Raw genomic sequence first — 19598 nt, forward strand, 5'->3', positions numbered from 1 at the left:
AATAATAAACCTACGATTGTGAGGTAGCAACCCTCCTAATATTAAATGTGACCCTTTTTATTTATTACACTAATTACATTATTGAACAGCGTTTAGCAACACTTCAAATGAAAGTTTTGACCATCCTTGTCAGTATTGTTTACTTATTTTAACCTGAGAATGGTTCTATTCATAAATAGGCAAGTTTTCATTTCACAACTTGTATTAATGATAATTTTTCTTAGCAGAGGGGATTACAAGAGAAAACTTAAAGCCTATCTTATATGAATCACAAGATCAGACATTCATTTGTCGAAACTAACATTTCTTTTGACCAACAATTTAAGTAAACTAAGTTTCATGTTATATTAATAGGAAGTTATACATATATGGCTCACAGAGCAAATTCAATAAAAATAAAAAGTAAGCTCCTCAGAGATAAATGCGAAAAAATTGACGTGCTGTTAGCTTTTTGTTGCACATCGGGCACTTGTGCGTGGCGCTGATGGCAGTTTTAATACATTCCTGGCAAAAAACGTGTCCGCATTTGGTTGACACTGGTTCGCGCTTGGACACACTTTCCATGCAGACCGGGCACTTGTAGGAGTCCTCCTTCTGGGACAACTCGGGATCGCGGTGGGCTCGCTTCGGTGGCGACACATCATCAATATCCACAACGGAGGAATTTTCGATCCGCCTAGCCAATATGGGGCGACGATTGGAAACGGTAGGCGAGTCGTTCGATAGGATTTCCGGACGGTGTCTTGCTCCGTCGGGTGTGCACAAGTCGATCACAGCGTCGGGAGCTCGATTCCGGGCGGATCGAACCGGCGGTGCAAATTCCAGATGGGACAAATCAATCACTTCCACTGGACTAACTATCGAAAAAGTATATCAAATTTTACTTAGTGCATACAACTTTGTAAAGCCGGTGCTATTATCTGGTTTTCACAGAACTCATGTTTTGTTAAATTGGAGCTATTTATCTTAAGCTATTTAAGTTAATTGATCACACATATATAGATATTGATTTAAATCCTAACTTTCAATATCCTTTTTTTAAGCTTTTAAGAAATGATTTAGAATAGAGTTTTGTGAAAACCAGGATGGGACTTGATTTAGACTTACTGTCACTCCTACGACGGTTACCCCGCACTACGGTTGGTGTTGAGGTCGTCGTGGGGGAAATGTTGTTGCCAATCTGATCGCAGTAGCGATTTACTGAAACTCATAAAAGTCAATTAATCTAGTACAGAGACTTAAATCTAGTGTTGACCTACTGCGATCTAATTCGGCCTCCATGTCGGCGACGTTTCGGGAGAGTGATCTGAGCTGTGATGGAACATCGTTGTTTGGAACGGACAAGTCAACCAGGAAGTGCGATTCATCGTGGCTCATATTCAAAGAGCTATCTCCACTTGTGGATTGCAGGTTGCTTGATCCGTCTGCGGAAATGCCGCTGATATTGGATGCCGAGGACGAATTGGCTCCTGAGGATGAATTGGCACCTAGGGATGAATTGGCTTCAAAGGATGAATTGGCTTCCAAGGATGAATTGGCTTCCAATTCCAATGATGAATTTGATGCTGCCGATAAATTGGGGGCCGCTGATGAGTTTGATGCCGCCGATGAATTGGATGCCGCGGATGCACTGGAGTTAGAGCTGGAGCTAGAATTAGCGCTGGAATCGGATACGTGGCTGTCCGTGGACTGGCCAAGGATTGAAGGTTCAACCGCAGAGTCCTACTAGATGAAACGAGCCAAAATCTGAATAAACTCGCTTGGGGTCTCAAAGTACAACTTACAAAAGAAAATACAGTTGAATCTGACATGCTTCGGGCTGCAATTACTTAGACAATAGATGAAGTGACTTTCAAATGAAAAGAAGGGCAGGTGCTCCTGGATATATCTCATTTGATTTGTGGCTAAGCGGAATAATTCACAATTGTCTTTTCGCGGCCATACGGCTGTTTTAGAGATGGGACTTTGCTGGCATGCCGGTGCAATAACATTAAATCGATAGCTGAGTATTTTCCAATGTTTTTTATTTGCGCAAATTTCGATAATTGACAATTTGATTTCATTTAATGAAATAATTTTATTAACCTAGGCATAATTAATGGCTTGGCTTATTGCTAACAATCATAATTTGGTAGTTACGTTTTTTTTTAATAATTTCGTATTATTATCGATATCGGCCAGTTTTAGTGTTGGTTAATTCCCGACTGCTGCACGTCACCAGAGCAAAGAAATAGAATTTTTAAAAATCATAACAATACGGTTCTTATTCTTTGGAGCCATGGATAAGGACACTTTTACGCTGCAGTCCATCCGGCAGGACCTTATCGACAACAACCTGCAGGCCAAGGCGATAATACAGGTGAGCGGGCGCCAGGTGGTGAGGAAACCTAAAGTCCAATCTTCCGATTTCAGGATATCCTGAACAGCCGCACCTCGATCGCCGAACTGGAGGAGCTGAACGAGGCGGGGCGCTCCAAGCTGTCGGCCATCCGGCGGAGCATCGAGCGGCTGGACGACTGGGCACGGGACACCACAGACCCGGCACTGGCCAAGGAGGTGGACACCCACCGCGACCAGTTCTCCAAGACGCTGCAGGCGTTCCGCAAGGCCAACGTGTCCACCATGCTGGAGATCGAGAAGGCCAACCGCGAGGAGCTGATGGCCATAACCGGCGAGAGTGAGCTGCGCCAGCGGACGACGGCACGGGCGCGCCACAACCAGGGCAGTCTGGTCTCCCAGGAGAACGACGTGACCGAGAAGATGCTGGCCATATCCCGGCACCTCTCGGAAACCACCCAGAAGAGCGCCGTCACCCTGGAGACGCTCGTGGCCTCGTCCCAGAATGTAGAGGCCACCAGCGACGAACTGCAAAACACGGCCGGCAGCATCACCATGTCCGGCAAGCTGCTCAAGAAGTACGGACGCCGCGAGTGCACCGACAAGATGCTGCTCTTCTTCGCCTTCTGTCTTTTCCTCGCGTGCGTCTTCTACATAGTTCAGAAGCGGCTCTTCTAGGGCCCCCGAGTGGACCACTTCCTGCCTAGCTTAAGGTTGTCGCTTTTGTTGTCTAGGAATTAGCTATTTAGGCTTAGCACACGACCATTACTTTAAGCCCCGATCTTATATTTATATTTATTTAGTAAATAACCAAGTTGTATGTGTGGTTTTGAGTGTATAAAATACAGTGCAGGCTAGTAAGAACACCAATGCTCACATTTATTTATTGTAAAAGTTCACCTGGGCTGCTATTACTATTCATTTAGAAATATTTCTAAGTAGCTTATTGTGTTTATTTTGTTAAATGTAGGGCAGGCTAATAAGTACGCTTTGGCACTCGACTTAGGTTTGTAAAACCGTTGGCGTAGACTAAGCAGCAGATGTCGCTTGGAGCTATGTAGTTGAGCTCATTGATAATTATAGCCGGAATATAACCGCTTAAATACATAATGATTTCCGACTACATAAACCACATATCGTTCAATTGCTGCAAAAGTGGCCTTTATGATACAATCCCTGATCAGCATTACTAGACTAGTCAATCAAAATTTAGTTTGTCAGATTAACAAGTCATCTTTTTATAAGAAAAAATTATAGTTTCGTTGATTTCAATAATATTCTGTGCTACTGTGCGGCTTAGTATTTTTTAACCCTCTCGGCGTATATACATATACCGTAACAATTAGCATTAGCAGTGCATTTGTTGAAAAAGATATTAACTTTAATTTTTATTTTAAAACACATCTAAGATCAAGTTGTACGTTACAGCGCCGTTAAGTATACTAAGGTAAACTCTCTGAGACAGGTGCGCAGTTTAGAAATTATACCCTGTAATCCTATTTTTTCCCCACCTAACACGATTTATCAAATATTATTTACTGTTAAAATGGTTGATTTTTTATTCACAATAATAGCAATACAATCCGCTCAAGGAAATATAAAATGTAGGGCAGCCTATTTAATACACTTTGGCACTCCACCTGGGTTTGTAAATCCGTTGAGGTTGACCAAGCGGCAGATGTCGTTGTAGGATCGCACTGGAGCTGGCGGCCGTCGTCTGTAGTCGTTGTTGTAGTTGTATGGATAGTTTTGCTGCCTCGGATAATTATAGCCGGGGAAGAGACCTTTAAGCACAGATCTACTGGTGACACCGGTCAGCGCCAGTATGCACAGTAGAACGCAAACGATTGATTTGCCCATAGCCACTCAGTCTCAGATTAAGCTTCGGAATAAAATCGTAGATGATTGGCTTCGGCTGGCCTACTTATAGAACTTCCGCGACCTTGCACAGAGTGGGAAAGTAATTGGAATCACGAATCTATTCTGATTTGCCTAAGGTGCTGATAACAGTTTTGCTAACGCTATCATCAGAAAATTCGACCTTGTATATTTACCCTTAAACCCATTCAAGTTTAGATTCCCGCCCCCAAAATGGCATTTTAAAAATATTAATAACTGATACACGCACAATTACAGGGTATAGGTCGGGGGTGACTCAGAAATTTCAGTCGAAATTAGAGTGAAATGTACTTTGTATCAATACAAGAAGTCACCCCCGATTGTATTCCTTGGAAAGTACATTTTATGTATACATTTAGCAAGCCGTTGAAAAGCCAATTGAATTTTTATAGAAAATTAAAATTTGATTACAAGAGAGCCATGGCTGTCTTCATTTCTTCATGTAACGGTCCGCCGAGTATAACTTAACCATGTTTATCTTTTTTAAAAACTAGAACCTACCGCCGCACGAACAATCGAAGTGTTATCGATAATTTGGTATTTTCATTATTAATCGACCATCACTAGGAAATAGCCAAATAGGCAGCACTGGTCGTTTTGTTTTGGTTAAAATACAATTTAATTTTCTAATTCTTTCCCGCTTTTGTCGCCCTAATTACTGTTTAAAACAAAATGAGCACCGCTGTAGAAGTGGCCAACAAGGGTCCGGGGCAGTTGGCCAACTACTTTGCGCTGCAGACGGCGTTTGAGGTGAGAGGCTTCGAGGGCTTCGATGCCGGCCATCATGGGATCTGTCTGAATTAAAAACTAAAAAATTGCAGAAAGCCCTGGAACTGGCCATAGCCGACGGCAACGTGGAGCTGCTGGTCAAGGAGTACAACAGTTTCCCGGCCAACACCGAGCACGACAAGCGCCTGCCCATGGACCACGCCTTCCGTGTGCTCCTCATGAAACGGCTGGAGGACGACGTGCAGCGCATCGGCGAGCTGGTGCGCCTCTCCGTGGACGCCACGCGGGCCGAGATCGTGTCCAACACTATTCCCGTGGTGCTGCTCATCGACACCTTCGACGTGGTCACGCTGGACAAGTGCCAAGAGATCTTCCGGTTCGTCGAGGAGCTGGTGGAGGTGTGGAAGGAGGAGATATTCTTCGCCTCGTGCAAGAACAACATCCTGCGCATGTGCAACGACCTGCTGCGCCGCCTCTCTCGCACCCAGAATACCGTCTTCTGCGGACGCATCCAGCTCTTCCTCTCCAAGTTCTTCCCCTTCTCGGAGCGCTCTGGCCTGAACATCGTGTCCGAGTTCAACTTGGACAACTTCACGGAGTACGGGCTGGACAGCAAGGACCACGACGAGAGCGACAACAAGGAGCTGGAGGACACCGCCGAGGATATTCCCCTGAAGATCGACTACGACCTGTACTGCAAGTTCTGGTCGCTGCAGGACTTTTTCCGAAATCCCAATCAGTGCTACAACAAGGCTCAGTGGAAGATGTTCCAGATGGTGAGTAGCTTCTTGGATGTAGGCGTGTATTACATTGAGCACCAATGATTTTGGTGATATATCTAAGCATTTTTATACCCTTGCAGAGGGTATTATGATTTCAGTCAGAAGTGTGCAACGCAGTGAATGAGATGTTTCCGACCCCATAAAGTATATATATATATTCTTGATCAGGGTCAATAGGGAAGTCGAAATAGCCATGTCCGTCCGTCTCCGCCCGTCCGTCCGTTTCTACTCAAACTAGTCTCTCAGTTTTGAAGCTATCGGCTTCAAACTTTCCCAAAAGTCTTATTTCTATTGCAGGTAGTATATAAGTCGAAACCGACCGGATTGGACAAAAAACGTTAAAAATTCTAGCTTCGGTGTTTTTTTAAATATTACCTTCTACTCTTGGGAAAATTATTTTTTAAATATTTCTGAATTTCGAATTAAATATTTAAAAAATCGGACGACTATATCATATAGGTGCCATAGAAACGATCGGAAAATGAATGCGAAAGTAATAGGAAACAAGAAAGGAACCCTTGCAGATCATTCCTATTAATTAACAAATCGCAAAAATGTTCAATTAATTTCATTAATCTCATTAATTTTCCGATCGTTCCTATGGCAGCTATATGATATAGTCGTCCGATTTTGATCAAATTAAAATTGAAATTCGGAAATATTTAAAAACAGTCATATCCTAGAGTAGAAGATAATACAATAAAAACCAAAGAAGCTAGAATTTATTTCCTATTACTTTTCCATTAATTTTCCGATCGTTCCTATGGCAGCTATATGATATATTAGTCCGATTTTTTAAATATTTAATTCGAAATTCAGAAATATTTAAAAAATAACGTCCCCAAAAGTAGAAGGTAATATTTCAAAAAACAACGAAGCTAGAATTTTTTTAACGTTTTCTTTTCCGATCCTTCCTATGGGAGCTATAAGATATAGTTGTCCGATCCGGTTGGTTCCGACATATATACTACCTGCAATAGAAAGAAGACTTTTGGGAAAGTTTCATCCCGATAGCTCAAAAACTGAGAGACTAGTTTGCGTAGAAACAGACAGACGGACAGACGGTCAGACGGTCAGACGGACAGACGGACAGACGGACATGGCTAGATCGACTCGTCTAGTGATGCTGATCAAGAATATATATACTTTATGGGGTCGGAAACGTCTCCTTCACTGCGTTGCAAACTTCTGACTGAAATCATAATACCCTCTGCAAGGGTATAATAAATGTTAGCTTCTTTGGTTTTTATTGTATTCTCTTCTACTCCAGGATATGATTTTTTTTAATATTTCCGAATTTCAATTTTAAAATGATCAAAATGGGACGACTATATCTTAAAGTTGTTATAGAAACGATCAAAAATGAATTGGAAATTAATTGGAAACAAATTATAGCTCCGTTGGATTTTATTGTATTCTAATCTAGGATAAGTTTTTTTCCAATATTTCAGAATTTTTAATTAAATTTAACAAAAATCGAACGACTATATACATAGCTGCCATAGGGAAAAATAGAAAAAATAATGTCAAAATATTACGAAATTAAAAAATTTTTGCGATTTGTAAGTTAATAGGAATGAACCTTAACCTATTTGCCCTAGCCCTATTTTGTTGTTCTAAGCCATCAAATTGACCTGAAACAAAAAGGATAAACCGGTCCTTTGGATATATTTTTACAAAACTTTAATTCAAAGTTCAGATAATTAAAATTGAGAAAAAACAAATTTTTAAATATCTCCGCCAACATTAATTAAAAAATCGTTTTAAATACTTCCTCTTTAGCACGCCGAAAATATACTACAGTCCTTCTCGAGCTTCAAGCTGGAGGACGTGCGGCAGAGTGGCAGCGACAATGCCAGCGAGGCGGGCCAAGCAATGGAGGTGGACGAAGAGGCCGTTGATTCAGCGGCGGTGACCGCCGTGGTTAAGGCGAACCACTTCTTCGCCAAGTTCCTGACCAATCCAAAGCTACTGGCACTGCAACTCTCCGACGCCAATTTTCGACGTGCTGTTCTGGTGCAATTCCTCATTCTGTTTCAGTACCTTCAAGTCAGTGTAAAGTTTAAAATGTGAGTAAAATAATAAATCAAAAGTAATCAAGATATTCCTAAAACACTGGTACTTTCAGTGACACTTACACCTTAACCACAGACCAGGCGGACTTCATCAAGGAAACAGAGTCTCGTGTCTACAAGCTGCTAGAAGAGACACCGCCGTACGGCAAGCGGTTTTCTCGAACTGTGCACCACATGCTTGTGCGCGAGGAGATGTGGAATAATTGGAAGAACGAGGGCTGCAAGGAGTTTAAAAAGCCGGAGGAGCCGGCCGCTAGCGAGGAGGACTCAAAGCCACCCCCTTCTAAGAGACCAAGACGTCCCTTGGGCGACGCCTTGCGCGATGCTGCCCGCAATGGAAAGTTCTTCTTGGGAAAGTAAGTACCAAGTGGTCTAGCTAAATCATAATGCTAAAGTTATACCTCTCCAGTGACAACCTAACCCGTCTATGGAACTACTCTCCGGATAATCTGCAGGCCTGCAAAAGCGAGCAGCGTAACTTCCTGCCGCTCCTGGAGACATATTTAGAGACGCCGCATGAGAAGGTCGACCCCGCCTTTGAGTGGCGAGCATTGCGTTTACTTGCCCGCCAGACTCCTCATTTCTTTACCTCGCTCTCTCAGCCATCGAGCAAAATCTCCGATTATCTGGAGCAAGTGCGCAAGCGTCTCATCCGGGATAAGGAGCCCAAGCCGGCAGCTCTGCTATCCAGCAACTCTTCGGAGAACAGTTTTGGCCTGACGGTCAACCATGTCCATGCGGAAGGAGAGCAGGATGCCACAGTGGCTCTCCAGGACGCCGAACCAGAGCAGGATCTCGAGGTGGAGGACAACGAGCCAGTGGTGGAGGAGGTGGACGAGGTGCCAGCTCACGAAAAGCCCCTCATGGTGACCAAAGAGCACATCCAAGAGGTGGCGCCTCTGATTGGCGAACCCTGGATGAAGGTGGGCAAGAAGATTGGCTTCACCAACGACGAACTGCTCTTCTTCCAAATGGAGCACCCCACCGCCAACGTGGCCTGCGTCCAAATGCTGACCAACTGGATCTCCGATGACGACGACGCAACCCTGGACAACTGGGCGTACATGCTTGAGGGATTGGAAATGAATAAGGCTGCCGACGCTGTGAAGGCCATTATTGAGCGCGAAAAATCGGGATCTACTGCCGCGCCAGCCGTGCCTCTGGCCTCCGACAACGACGTGGAGGTGCTGTCCGATTAGCATGACCATGCCCAACCCACCACCCTAGTTATAGGCTACTTTAGATTCGTTCCAATCATCAAACTTCTTTATCACAAGTAAAAGTATGGGCATGTTCACTGTTATCAACCAGAGATCAGCTAGTACCGATTCCCAATCACCAATCAACGCCTCTTCGGCGGGGGACCATTCCGGGGCTTGTTGTGCACCATGTTGGCGCACTTGGGGATGTGCCGCTCGGCGGCCTGTTGGTTGAATCGACGTCCACAGTGCGGGCACTGGATGTAGTCGGCGTTTTCCGAGGGCGGCGGCGGCGGCAGGTCGCTCAGCTTGCCGCCGCGGGCCAAGTGCGCTTGAACCTGCTTGGCGGCCCGTATCGACTGGATGAACTCCTCGTGCTTCTTGCGCCAATTGTTCTTCTTCACCCCAGTGCTCAGGCCCTTCTGCTGGGCAGCACTACTGTACGTGGACCGAGTGCGGCTGCCCTTCGGCTTCTTGTTGAACTTCTCGGCTTCGGTGCCTTCGACCCGCTGTTTGGAGGCGTCGAAGATCTTGCGTTTCGTGGCTATCATGCGTTGGCACACCGCCTCGTGCTTTCCCAGGCGATCCGTGTTAAAGTGGCGTCCGCAATGCCTGCACGAAGCCGTTCCCTCTGGGGGCGTCGACTTGATCTCCTGGAAATAATAGTATGTATATTAGTTATCCCGTCAACTATTCTAAGGTACTCACCATGTTGACCTGTTTAGCTGGGGATTTGGGCTCCGACTAAACCGGGAAAGAAGATATGTATGTATAAAAATTTGTTCAAAATAAGTTTGGCATATGATTGACAATACCGTGCCTGGTTGATTGTACTCACCCGTCGAACCACCGGCGGCGAAAGGCGACTGGCCACCGTGGTGGCACCACCGGCCAGCCGAGTAGACGTCTGCACCTTGGGACTGCGCTGTGGCGAGGACATGGATCGTTGCGAGAGCGTCGTCTCCTGGGCAGGCGGCGTCTTTCGGGTCACCACAGGCTTGAGGTTCCGATTCACAGTGGTCCGAGGGGTGGGGGTGGCGAACTTGTTGTTATTGCTGTCGCTGGTAATGCGCCTGCTGGCGTTGGGAGCATCCCTTAGGTTCATGTCGGAAACTCCCTTGATCAGCCGCTGCATCGGCGGCTGGGGGCGGGATTTGGCTGGGGCGGGCGGCGAGGTAAGTGTACCGATCGGCTTGAGGGGATTGCTGCGATCAATGCCCGCTCCTCGGCGACGCTCGTCGAACATCTGGCGAACTTTCCCGTTGCCAATCAGCCTGGTGGTTGCCGCACTGGGCGCTGCAGTGGTCAGGTTCTCAACAGTTGTCTTCGTGCCCATTAGCTCCCGTCGACGCACCTGCTGCGTCCGCTGCTGAAAACGCATCTGGAAAGAAAAGTTTTAAACATTTTTTGATAGCGATAACGTTGCTAAAAGTGCAAGGGAAATGGGATCACTTTAGATTAGTTGAATTATATTTTTGGGTTCTCTCATACTCTTGTCAAATAAATATACGGTTGTAAAAGGTTTAAGTTCAGTTATACGATAGGATCTAAATGATTTTATTAAAATATAAGATAATCGTTAGTTCTTATAAATTTCCTAGTTCTTATAGCTTCAAAAATATAAAATTTATTAAAAGAAAAAATCTTTTTCGTATAGCAACACTACTAAAGTATTAAGCTAACTTTTTAGAACAGATCCAGATAGTGTGTTGGATCATAATTCCAAGTTTGAATTTAACGTATCGGGTAAAAAAATCCAAACCGCTGTCGTTTAAAACAATTTGGTTCATGTTTTACATAGTACTCCTGTATTGTCAACCATTTTTGGAATTGCAATATTTCCATATTTTTCTTACGGGTGCAGAGTTAGTGCTGCCGCTGCCACTGGGTGGCAAATGACTCAGAGCCTCCATGAGGCGCCTGGCCGCCCAGGACTCGTTCAGCTTCAGGGGCAGGATGTGATCCTGGCCAAACTCCGACTCGAAGTCGTACTGGGGGAACTCTCCGTCGTCGTCCTCGTCCCCGTCCGCTGGTTGCAACATTCCGGGCCGGAGAGCGCGTGTCAACTGAGCGAACGGGAACCGGACATTAGCGCGTCCATTTCCCCCGAGTGGAGTCATTAAGTGCACAGGTTTCAGTGTGTGTTTGTGCTCTGTTTGCTTGTCTATTCTGGCGATGAGGAGGTGTCACCCCCAGAGCCTCCCTCTTCTGCCTCCTCCCTGCGAATAAATCCGTGCCCACTTACGTGCCGCCAGTACATAAAACCCCTTGCCACACGACCCGCCTGGGCGAAGGAAACCCTATCCTGTCCCCGGGAATGGGTCGTGGGCATGGGTGTGGGTGTGGGTGTCGGTGTGGACGTGGTTGTGGGCATGCTCCTCCCGTTCTTGTCCCTCGAAATACCCCTTCTCTTAGTGCGCTTGTCTTCTGCCTCTGGTGTCCTGGTGGTGGCCTTCGAACTCAGCCATGGCCACCTGGCAAGTTGTCCAAAGCGAAAAAATGGTCTTTGTGAATATCGGACACTCGAGAAATCCTAGCTGGCTGTCCTTTTGTTTAGCCAGCCATTTGTTTTTGTTGTTATTGGCTTGCAGCAATAACAACAAAAAATCAATGAATGCATCGTTGCCAGGACACGGGCCACATGGGATATACACACACCCGCCTCGAGTCCCCTCCCCCAAATGCCCAGCAATTGTTGAATGCCGCCAAGGAAGAGCGACGACCAGGTGACAAAGGACCTTAGCATTGTCCTTTGCCCGCCCGCCCTTTCAGCGATTAAAATCGCGCGCTACTATTTTCCTGGGTAAATTTTTTGATTGATGAATTATTATAGTTGGATGAATGGACACTCGGAGAAAAATCGGAAGGTATACCTAACAGAAAAACAATAATAAGTAATAAGCTAATAATCATTACCTTTTTTTAATAATTTGTGATACTCAAAACCCCAAAATACGTAAAGAATTTATATCGGAATGATGATATATCCTACAGCTTCTATTGGCTTACTAAATTTGCACAATTTTGGATTATATTGGAAAAATAATCAAGCTACAATAACATATATGTCATAGGAGAAAATAATAGTAAACAAATAGAAAGTATGCAGCTGTAAGAATATCAAAACTTCAGCTTACCGAAGTTTTTTTTATTTTTTTCGATTTCTCTCAGTGCTAATAAGCATTATTAATAATTTGCGTAATACTATACATAAGCGGGCTCACCCCCGAAATTAGCGAAAAAATTATCCTCAATGGACCGCGATTTCTTAAGAATTTACGTGCAAAAAGAATTCGGCGGTCGGCCATGGTTCTCTTGTAATTGAATTTCAAAGTTCCCGGGTTTGCTATAAAAAACAAGTATGCTTTTCTAACGTTTGCTATAAAAATCATATATGTATATATGTACCCTTTTCCTTTTTTGTCAAAATAAGACTAATTTAAAATTCCAAACATCTGAGTAATTGGTATTATAGGGAACTAGTCCTCACAACCGCGTAAAAATGATCCTCGATGGACAGCGAGTTCTTAAGAACTCTCATAACCATGGATGAGCACATGTGTATTTTTATTATGATAATCAGAAGAAATCGCGGTCCAAGGAGGATTATATATTTTAACCTTTCTTTTAGTCTTTTCCACCCAAAACTAAACTTAAAGATTGAATTTGTATTTTCTGAGCGACACACCAACCCTAATTCAGCTAAAACTACTATCTTAATATTGAAAAAAAAAACTGCGCGATTTTTTCTTAAATTTTTTTTGCCTGCGGCGCAGTCTTTTTTTAAATTTCTTTTTTAAACGCACTTCTTTCAAATACTTCTTATTCGGGAATACTTCAGCAGAGAGATATCTAGGCCATAAAAGGTTATTAAAGAAAACACCTGGAACTTTACCTCAATGGTGGTGCGGAAAAGTGTTCATTAAAACTTTTAATTTAAAACAATAGAGAACGCTATAGTCGGGTTGGTGTCCCGACTATCTAATACCCGTCACTCAGCTAAAGGGAGTGCGAACGCTGTGTCGGGTTGGTGTCCCGACTAATAATCGTAACTCAGCTAAAGGGAGTGCGAGGGAGATAGATATATGTTGACAATTTATAAAGCGTATAACTTTTTAATGAATGGTCCGATTTGAAAAATGTCTTCTACATTTCGATAGGTATAAATAAACACAACAAAATTGCATTTATACTTCTCGGAAATCTTTAAAGATGTGGGCGCAGGACCCATTTTAAAATCGTTAGTGGGCGATTGTGGGCGTTAGAGGGGGCGTGGCGCTCGGCTAAAATAAACTTGCGCTGCGTAGGAAGCCAAAGAATATGTGTGGGAAATCTCAACCTTCTAGCTTTTGTAGTTTCTGAGATCTCAGCGTTCATACAGACGGACAGACAGACAGACGGACAGACGGACAGACGGACAGACGGACAGACGGACATGGCTAGATCGACTCGGCTAGTGACCCTGATCAAGAATATATATACTTTATGGGGTCGGAAACGCTTCCTTCTAGCTGTTACATACTTTTGCACGAATCTAGTATACCCTTTTACTCTACGAGTAACGGGTATAAAAATTCTACATTTTTTTTATAGGAACTCATTTAAACAATTAAATAATTTTATAGGAACTCATTTAAACAATATATTAATTTTATAGGAGTTCATTAAAACTTAATTACTTTGGTTGAAAATATGAGAAAAGCACCCTTGTTTTTTATAGCAAACCCGGGAACTTTGAAATTCAATTACAAGAGAACCATGGCCGACCGCCAAATTCTTTTTGCACGTAAATTCTTAAGAAATCGCGGTCCATCGAGGATAATTTTTTTGCGAATTTCGGGGGTGAGCCCGCTAATGTATAGTATTAACATAATTTGTAATACAAAACACAGAAATTTATATCGGAATGAAAGCTTCTATTGGCTTACTAAATTTGCATAATTTTGGATTAAATTGGAAAAAGAATCAAGCAACAATAATATATATGTCATTCGAGAAAATAATAGTAAACAAATTTAAAGTTTGTTGATTCATATCATATTTTCCTCTATTTACTCTGTAATTCTATTCCACATAAGTATGCAGCTGTAAGAATATAAAAACTTCTGCTTACCGAAGTTGTTTTTATTTTTTTTGATTTCTCTCAGTGCTATAAGCATTATTGCGTTCTTAATGTCAACCCTTTTTGGATATTGAGTGGCTAATACAGTGACGCAGTTTAGCTAACACTAATTACAGCTAATAGAGGGGAAAATAATGTACCCCTTCTGTGCTGTCGACGCCTCTGTTCGCCACAAACAGATGGCATTCAAGAAGCGCCTTTTCATTCGTTGCGGGGGCGACAAAAGTTCTCATTACCAAATATGAGCAGCGGCGAATACAAATCAATTAGCTGGCATTTCGCTGGGGAACTTCAGCGAGAGCCCCCGAAATAGAACTCCACCAAAAGAACCAGACCGTTTACGGAACATCACGGAAATTAATCTACTTTAATTGGAACTGGCTTGCATTGGAGCTACTCTTTTAGAGATGGCGCCAAAACTAATTATGAGCAAATACACAGTCTTTGTTGTTTAAATAAATATTAAATTTTCAGAATTTGATCTTAAGAAAGGCGGCTATCAGCTTTGGTAACTTTGTGGCTTGATATATTTTTGATGAAAAAACTGGTTTGTCACTATCGGCGTAAGTCATTTTTAAATGGTGCAATGCTCGAAAAAAAAACAACTTTGCTTCTTGAGACCCACTAGTTTTACTAGAAATTAGATGTCTAAAAATAGACTCTCTAAATCACTATTGACTCTCACCTGCATTTGCGCCAGCCTTGAAGTCTTCATCTCTCCGGAACCTTGTGACGCCATCGCCAAATGGAGTTTATTCAATTCGCTTCCAGTCGCTTGAATTCGATGCGATTTGCTGCGATGCTCGTGTGTGGGCTCGGGCCAAGGTGATGACGCGACTGAGCTGGGCTCAAAGTGTTTGGATAGCGCAGACTCGGCTCAGACTCGGATTCAGACTCAGACTGGCCGGTGAGTCACGCAAGTTGGCACAAAAAAAACAAAAAGCGGCAGCAGCAACAGGCAACAGCAGCAATAAATGTCGCCAGGAGGCGGCTGTAGATGTGGATGTGGATAGGTGGGGATGGGGTTGGACGTGGGTGCCAATCTGGAAGTGGAAGTGGAAGCTGTTAAAACCGTGCCCAGATCAAGTCCCAGACCCAGACTTAGACTAACAATTGTGGGCCGATGGTCGCTCCTAATACGGTGCGATCAATGAACAAGCCAATCCAATTGAATTCACTTTAACTCGCCAAAAACGTACAAGATTCGATGAAAGCGAACGCTTATCGCTACGTGTATTTATAAAACTACAAATCTGGACCGAAATAAACTCGCGAAAGGAAGGAGGGACGTGTGTTTGAAATTTGTCAGTTTATCTTAATAACAATATGCTGCCGAATATTTGAAATGCTTTCGTACGATTAAATGGAATTTTGCCTGACAAGTAAATAGAGACAGAGAAATTCAACTGACTGGATAAGCAGGGTGCTTGTACTAATGTGGATATAACAAACATTACTCAGCCTAAGTTTAAAGATAATACAAGCAGCGTTGTGTTTTTTAAGTTATTCAGCCCTAAAGAATTTAATAGTCAACCAAATTTTAAATTCCCTATTAATAATAATAATATTTTAATAATAATTTAATATTTTAAGCCCAGAATTAAGAATCATGAATACCTTATTTCAATGACATTTAGGTTTTCATTCATAATACTTTAGTTAATATTAATCCACAAAAATGAAATTATTAGGAAATTATGATTTATTAGCGGTATTGTTATTTTCCCAAACATAAAACAGATCATCATATCATATTAATATTAATACACAAAAATGAAATTATTAGGAAATTATGATTTATTAGCGGTATTGTTATTTTCCCAAACATAAAACAGATCATCATATCATAAAAATATTTATGATGTCAATTTCGAATATATACTTCAGTAATTGTTATTGAAAATTATAATATTCAACGTATTCAGAGAAAGGTGTGACTTTCTTTAACTTATTATATTTTTATCCGCTCTTTGTCTAGGGTGTACAATAACCGACTACTCCTTGTCGCTCCGCCCATTCCCTAACAACACCATTAATTTATGTATTTTTCGGCTTTTTGGCACACGTCGTTTCTCGCTGACTAATTCAAACTCTGCGCCGGCTTTGTTTGTGCTTGGAGCCCCGATTTGCATAGACTGCCGAAATGAACTTACCAGCTGAACGGAGAAATACACGGGCAGCTGGGAGTGGGCACTGTTGACCTGGGAGGCGGATTGGGGGGAGTGGACACTGAGCACGCGAGTTTATTGACACACAAAGAAGGCACTTAAACGAGGATTGAACTTTAGAGCCGGACCTCGAAGTGGGTCACCGAAGGATAGGTGGTGGCTCCTCTGTGGGCAACTGGCCAGCTGTTGATGGACTGTAATTACGCATACGCCGCGTGTGCCTCGATTTGTGTCGCTGTTTACTTCGAGGTTTCCGACGTTTTCGACGTTTTCGAGGAGCCCCGCGCTGGCGACTGTTTGCTTAGAAGTTTGTGCGCTAACTGAGACAAGATTCCGATTTCAAATCCACACACCACAGACCATACCGATGACCGGCCCGAACAAGTTGCGAAGTTGGCGACATCGAGCGTTGCACCGCCAACTGATCTGTGGATGATGGCGTGTCGGGTGAGTCAAGTTATCGGGTAGAACCCCCTGTACACATCGTCCCTTTCCCAGAAGCCCGCTGCGCATATGTACATATGTGCGTGCACGCGAAGAGAAACATGTATTTATCGCTCAATGGCCGTTTTCGTTTTTATTTCTTTCTCTCAGATGTTGTTGCTAAACTTTATTTGCTTTTGTTTTACATTTATCAACGCTGACGCTTCGCAGATGTTTTCCGCCTTCCACTCTTTATCAACCCCTTTTGAAGTCATCGAATCAAAACTTGGATGAGGTGTATTTTTAGCATTCGATTGACAAACCATAAATTATAGTTGAGTGTGGCTAGAAAGCTCATAAAATGCCGAATGCTAATTTAAGAATTTGTTAACATAATTAAATTAATCACAGGGTTATTAAAATACACAAAATATATCTTAAAACATATTGTCCATTTAGTAATTAAATAAAATTGCTAGATAATACATTTGTCTTGACTATATTCCAAACTTAAAGTAACTATGCTTTATGCAACGTATTTATAAAGTACAGTTTATAACTATAATAAATAATACATTTTTCGGTTTAATGTTAATTATTTTAATTGTGTAGGGCATTTGAGCTTCGTACGTCGCCCATTGACTGATTCATTTAATGACTTCTTTGCTGTTCGCTTAGCGTCTATTTGCTCATCGCTTTTATAATAATTATTCATACATTGTTCGCTTGTTTTGGGCTGCGGCTTGAAACCATTTGAGAGCGAACTCCGCTTCTCTCTTAAGTTGGCCAGTTTGCCAATTGGCCAAGAGAGTGGCAGCACTTGCTCTTGGCTCGAGTTGGTGGAACCAGATTCAGAGCCTGCCGAAAAGATCTTTTGGTTTCTGGCCGGTACCGATGCCGATGGCTTCCTGGGTTGGCTTTGGGTCTTTAAGTGTTCGAGCTTGGCGGCGTCTGGCGAGTGAACGTCTACAAAATATATTTATAGACACATACACATCTATAGAATTACGTAGTTACTTCGCTAATTACTGTTCGGGGGGAAACTCGAGGGATTTGGAAGAGTCTTTGGCAAGGCTGATTAAAACTTCTCGACATTTCGGGTTGGTTCGAGTCGGAGCCTTGTCCTCAGCTTTTACACCAATGTATATATGTGGGTATTATGCACACCTATGTATGTATGTATAATGCTTGTATAATTTGTATAATCTTCTGCGTGGGTCGATGAGTACCGCCCTGCTAAGCCGCTCCTCTCTGGTTCCCAAAAACAGCTAATTCCGAACGCCGTCGGATTACAACTTGAATACGTTTAACAATGACACGGCAATTTCAATTTCAATTTCAACATCAACATCAACGACACTGATAACAAACAACGCGAACTTACTAGCCTAATTGTGAGTTACAGTTGGGACCGACGGGGCGTATACGCAACGCGTGTTAAGATGGCCGGATGGCGGGAAGCCTGCTTCCGCTTCCGGTTGCTCTCGTTTGCCTTATGCTTTATGCATCGCCCCCCTCCGCTCACGGATCATTTCACAACGACTTGCCACCGATTTCCGATTGGTTCTAGTTCTACAATTTCATAATTCGGTTACATCAAATGCAAATGCGGTTTGCACGCGATGCCACGCTACCTATACCTAGGGTACTATTCACAGTTCAGCCGCCGGCTGAAAATGCGCAGCACAATAAAAACGGGTGTATCTCGCTCGATTCGCGGTCGCCATACACTTATAAGTGGGTGTCTGTATACACTATATATATACTATATACGGTTGTTCAGCTAACATCGGAAATGCAGTTTACGTGTACAATTATACTACAAAAATTTGCCTCTAAAGTATACTTTTGTTTTACATCTGCTTAATTTCGCATTTAAAACATCCATATTTTTAGTATTCTTTGCTTTTGTTTTTGGTTTCAATTTCGGTGTTCTTAATAAAGTTTACAAAAATACTTCTCGGTCCAAATGAAGAGCGTGGGGGATTGACACTTAATTGAAGCTTGACCTGGCTCGAGCCCTCAATCGAATCATCAAATCATCGAATAGCATCGTGTGTGTTTGTGTGTTTAGATTAGTTGAGTTCACGGAGCCCTTGAGGATTCCATGCTGGACGTGCTAAGACTATTCCACACAAGCTATCCTCGGTCCTTTATCGCCTCCGACCGACCCGAGGGTTAAACAATTTACATACATTATTTAATCCGGTTTTCTTGCTACATGCGTATGCGTGATTGTCCAAGGTTGATTTTACTTTTACGTTATTTATTTATTTTCGTTTTTCATTTGGTTTTGGTTTTTTAGTTTGGTTTTCGCATTTTCGACTCGACTTCATCACTCGCTCGCTAACAAATTTCGATTAATTCGGGCTAGGCTTCAGACTAAAACATTGTGGTGAGGATATCCTTTAATATGTTTCTAAACGCTCCGCACCTCGCTCTGAATCGCTGCTTTATCTAGAACTATAAGCCAACATTCAATGCGCTCTAATTTAACGTCTAAACGACAATTGCTTAAGTCTTTTAGTCTACATTTCATTTACGTTACGTGGCGGGTTCTATGTGTATCTCTATATTTCCCGATGCCCTACTCGCGTCTCCCGACTATAGCTATATAGGTATATTGTATACATGCACATACACGTACGTACGTAGATACTACAAGGGGCTAGAAGCGAATGGTGAGCGTGGTGACGGGTATGATAGCTAAGGCTGTAGGCTCAGGTTTAAGGTTTTAGGTTTCTAGTTTCGTTTCCGATTCGTGAAGCTTTGCTCTTGGTTATTGTTGTACATAAATATAGTAATATATAAGTATACACGCGCGCACAAGGACATGCAACAGATGCGTAGGGACTCGGTGAGTC

General features: G+C 42.9%; 5 protein-coding genes across 5 annotated transcripts; 2 read left to right on the top strand and 3 right to left on the bottom strand.

The window, feature by feature from the left end:
• Positions 1–16: 16 nt before the first annotated feature.
• dgrn (degringolade) lies at positions 17–2056 on the bottom strand. The gene is made up of 4 exons (XM_017152760.3): positions 1785–2056; positions 1260–1722; positions 1108–1200; positions 17–857 (listed from the first exon to the last, which is right to left on the bottom strand). Exons 1-4 carry the CDS (start codon positions 1809–1811, stop codon positions 412–414), a joined length of 1029 nt encoding a protein of 342 aa, XP_017008249.1. The 5' UTR covers positions 1812–2056; the 3' UTR covers positions 17–411.
• A 125-nt stretch (positions 2057–2181) lies between these two features.
• Positions 2182–3201, top strand: Sec20 (vesicle transport protein Sec20). Its single transcript, XM_017152758.3, has 2 exons — positions 2182–2359; positions 2413–3201. Exons 1-2 carry the CDS (start codon positions 2279–2281, stop codon positions 3013–3015), a joined length of 684 nt encoding a protein of 227 aa, XP_017008247.1. The 5' UTR covers positions 2182–2278; the 3' UTR covers positions 3016–3201.
• Positions 3202–3868: 667 nt separating this feature from the next.
• Positions 3869–4241, bottom strand: LOC123003145 (uncharacterized). Its single transcript, XM_044394757.2, has one exon. The coding sequence runs from the start codon at positions 4195–4197 to the stop codon at positions 3952–3954; it is 246 nt and encodes an 81-aa protein (XP_044250692.1). The 5' UTR covers positions 4198–4241; the 3' UTR covers positions 3869–3951.
• Positions 4242–4774: 533 nt separating this feature from the next.
• On the top strand, positions 4775–9134 carry Hpr1 (THO complex 1-like protein Hpr1). Its single transcript, XM_017152814.3, has 5 exons — positions 4775–4986; positions 5058–5741; positions 7530–7816; positions 7876–8178; positions 8232–9134. The coding sequence occupies exons 1-5, from the start codon at positions 4909–4911 to the stop codon at positions 9019–9021; spliced, it is 2142 nt and encodes a 713-aa protein (XP_017008303.2). The 5' UTR covers positions 4775–4908; the 3' UTR covers positions 9022–9134.
• LOC108064991 (uncharacterized) lies at positions 9067–15541 on the bottom strand. The gene is made up of 5 exons (XM_044394731.2): positions 15255–15541; positions 14829–15186; positions 9860–10402; positions 9730–9765; positions 9067–9674 (listed from the first exon to the last, which is right to left on the bottom strand). Exons 2-5 carry the CDS (start codon positions 14880–14882, stop codon positions 9165–9167), a joined length of 1143 nt encoding a protein of 380 aa, XP_044250666.1. The 5' UTR covers positions 14883–15186; positions 15255–15541; the 3' UTR covers positions 9067–9164.
• Between the last annotated feature and the right edge of the window lie 4057 nt (positions 15542–19598).

This window comes from Drosophila takahashii, chromosome 3R (assembly GCF_030179915.1).
Source record: "Drosophila takahashii strain IR98-3 E-12201 chromosome 3R, DtakHiC1v2, whole genome shotgun sequence".
NCBI classification, from domain to species: domain Eukaryota; kingdom Metazoa; phylum Arthropoda; class Insecta; order Diptera; family Drosophilidae; genus Drosophila; species Drosophila takahashii.

Bases quoted from the DNA above. Each gene is read 5' to 3' on its own strand.
- Sec20 (XM_017152758.3), top strand. From the start codon at position 2,279: ATGGATAAGGACACTTTTACGCTGCAGTCCATCCGGCAGGACCTTATC. The intron at 2,360-2,412 runs GTGAGCGGGCGC...TTCCGATTTCAG, and splicing joins AGGCCAAGGCGATAATACAG to GATATCCTGAACAGCCGCAC.
- LOC108064991 (XM_044394731.2), bottom strand. From the start codon at position 14,882: ATGGCGTCACAAGGTTCCGGAGAGATGAAGACTTCAAGGCTGGCGCAA. The intron at 10,403-14,828 runs GTGAGAGTCAAT...TTTTCTTTCCAG, and splicing joins CAAGGCTGGCGCAAATGCAG to ATGCGTTTTCAGCAGCGGAC. The intron at 9,675-9,729 runs GTGAGTACCTTA...TATTATTTCCAG, and splicing joins CAGCTAAACAGGTCAACATG to GAGATCAAGTCGACGCCCCC.
- dgrn (XM_017152760.3), bottom strand. From the start codon at position 1,811: ATGTCAGATTCAACTGTATTTTCTTTT. The intron at 1,723-1,784 runs GTAAGTTGTACT...TTCATCTAGTAG, and splicing joins ATTCAACTGTATTTTCTTTT to GACTCTGCGGTTGAACCTTC. The intron at 1,201-1,259 runs GTAGGTCAACAC...TATGAGTTTCAG, and splicing joins GGAGGCCGAATTAGATCGCA to TAAATCGCTACTGCGATCAG.
- Hpr1 (XM_017152814.3), top strand. From the start codon at position 4,909: ATGAGCACCGCTGTAGAAGTGGCCAACAAGGGTCCGGGGCAGTTGGCC. The intron at 5,742-7,529 runs GTGAGTAGCTTC...CTTCCTCTTTAG, and splicing joins AGTGGAAGATGTTCCAGATG to CACGCCGAAAATATACTACA. The intron at 8,179-8,231 runs GTAAGTACCAAG...ATACCTCTCCAG, and splicing joins GGAAAGTTCTTCTTGGGAAA to TGACAACCTAACCCGTCTAT.
- LOC123003145 (XM_044394757.2), bottom strand. From the start codon at position 4,197: ATGGGCAAATCAATCGTTTGCGTTCTACTGTGCATACTGGCGCTGACC.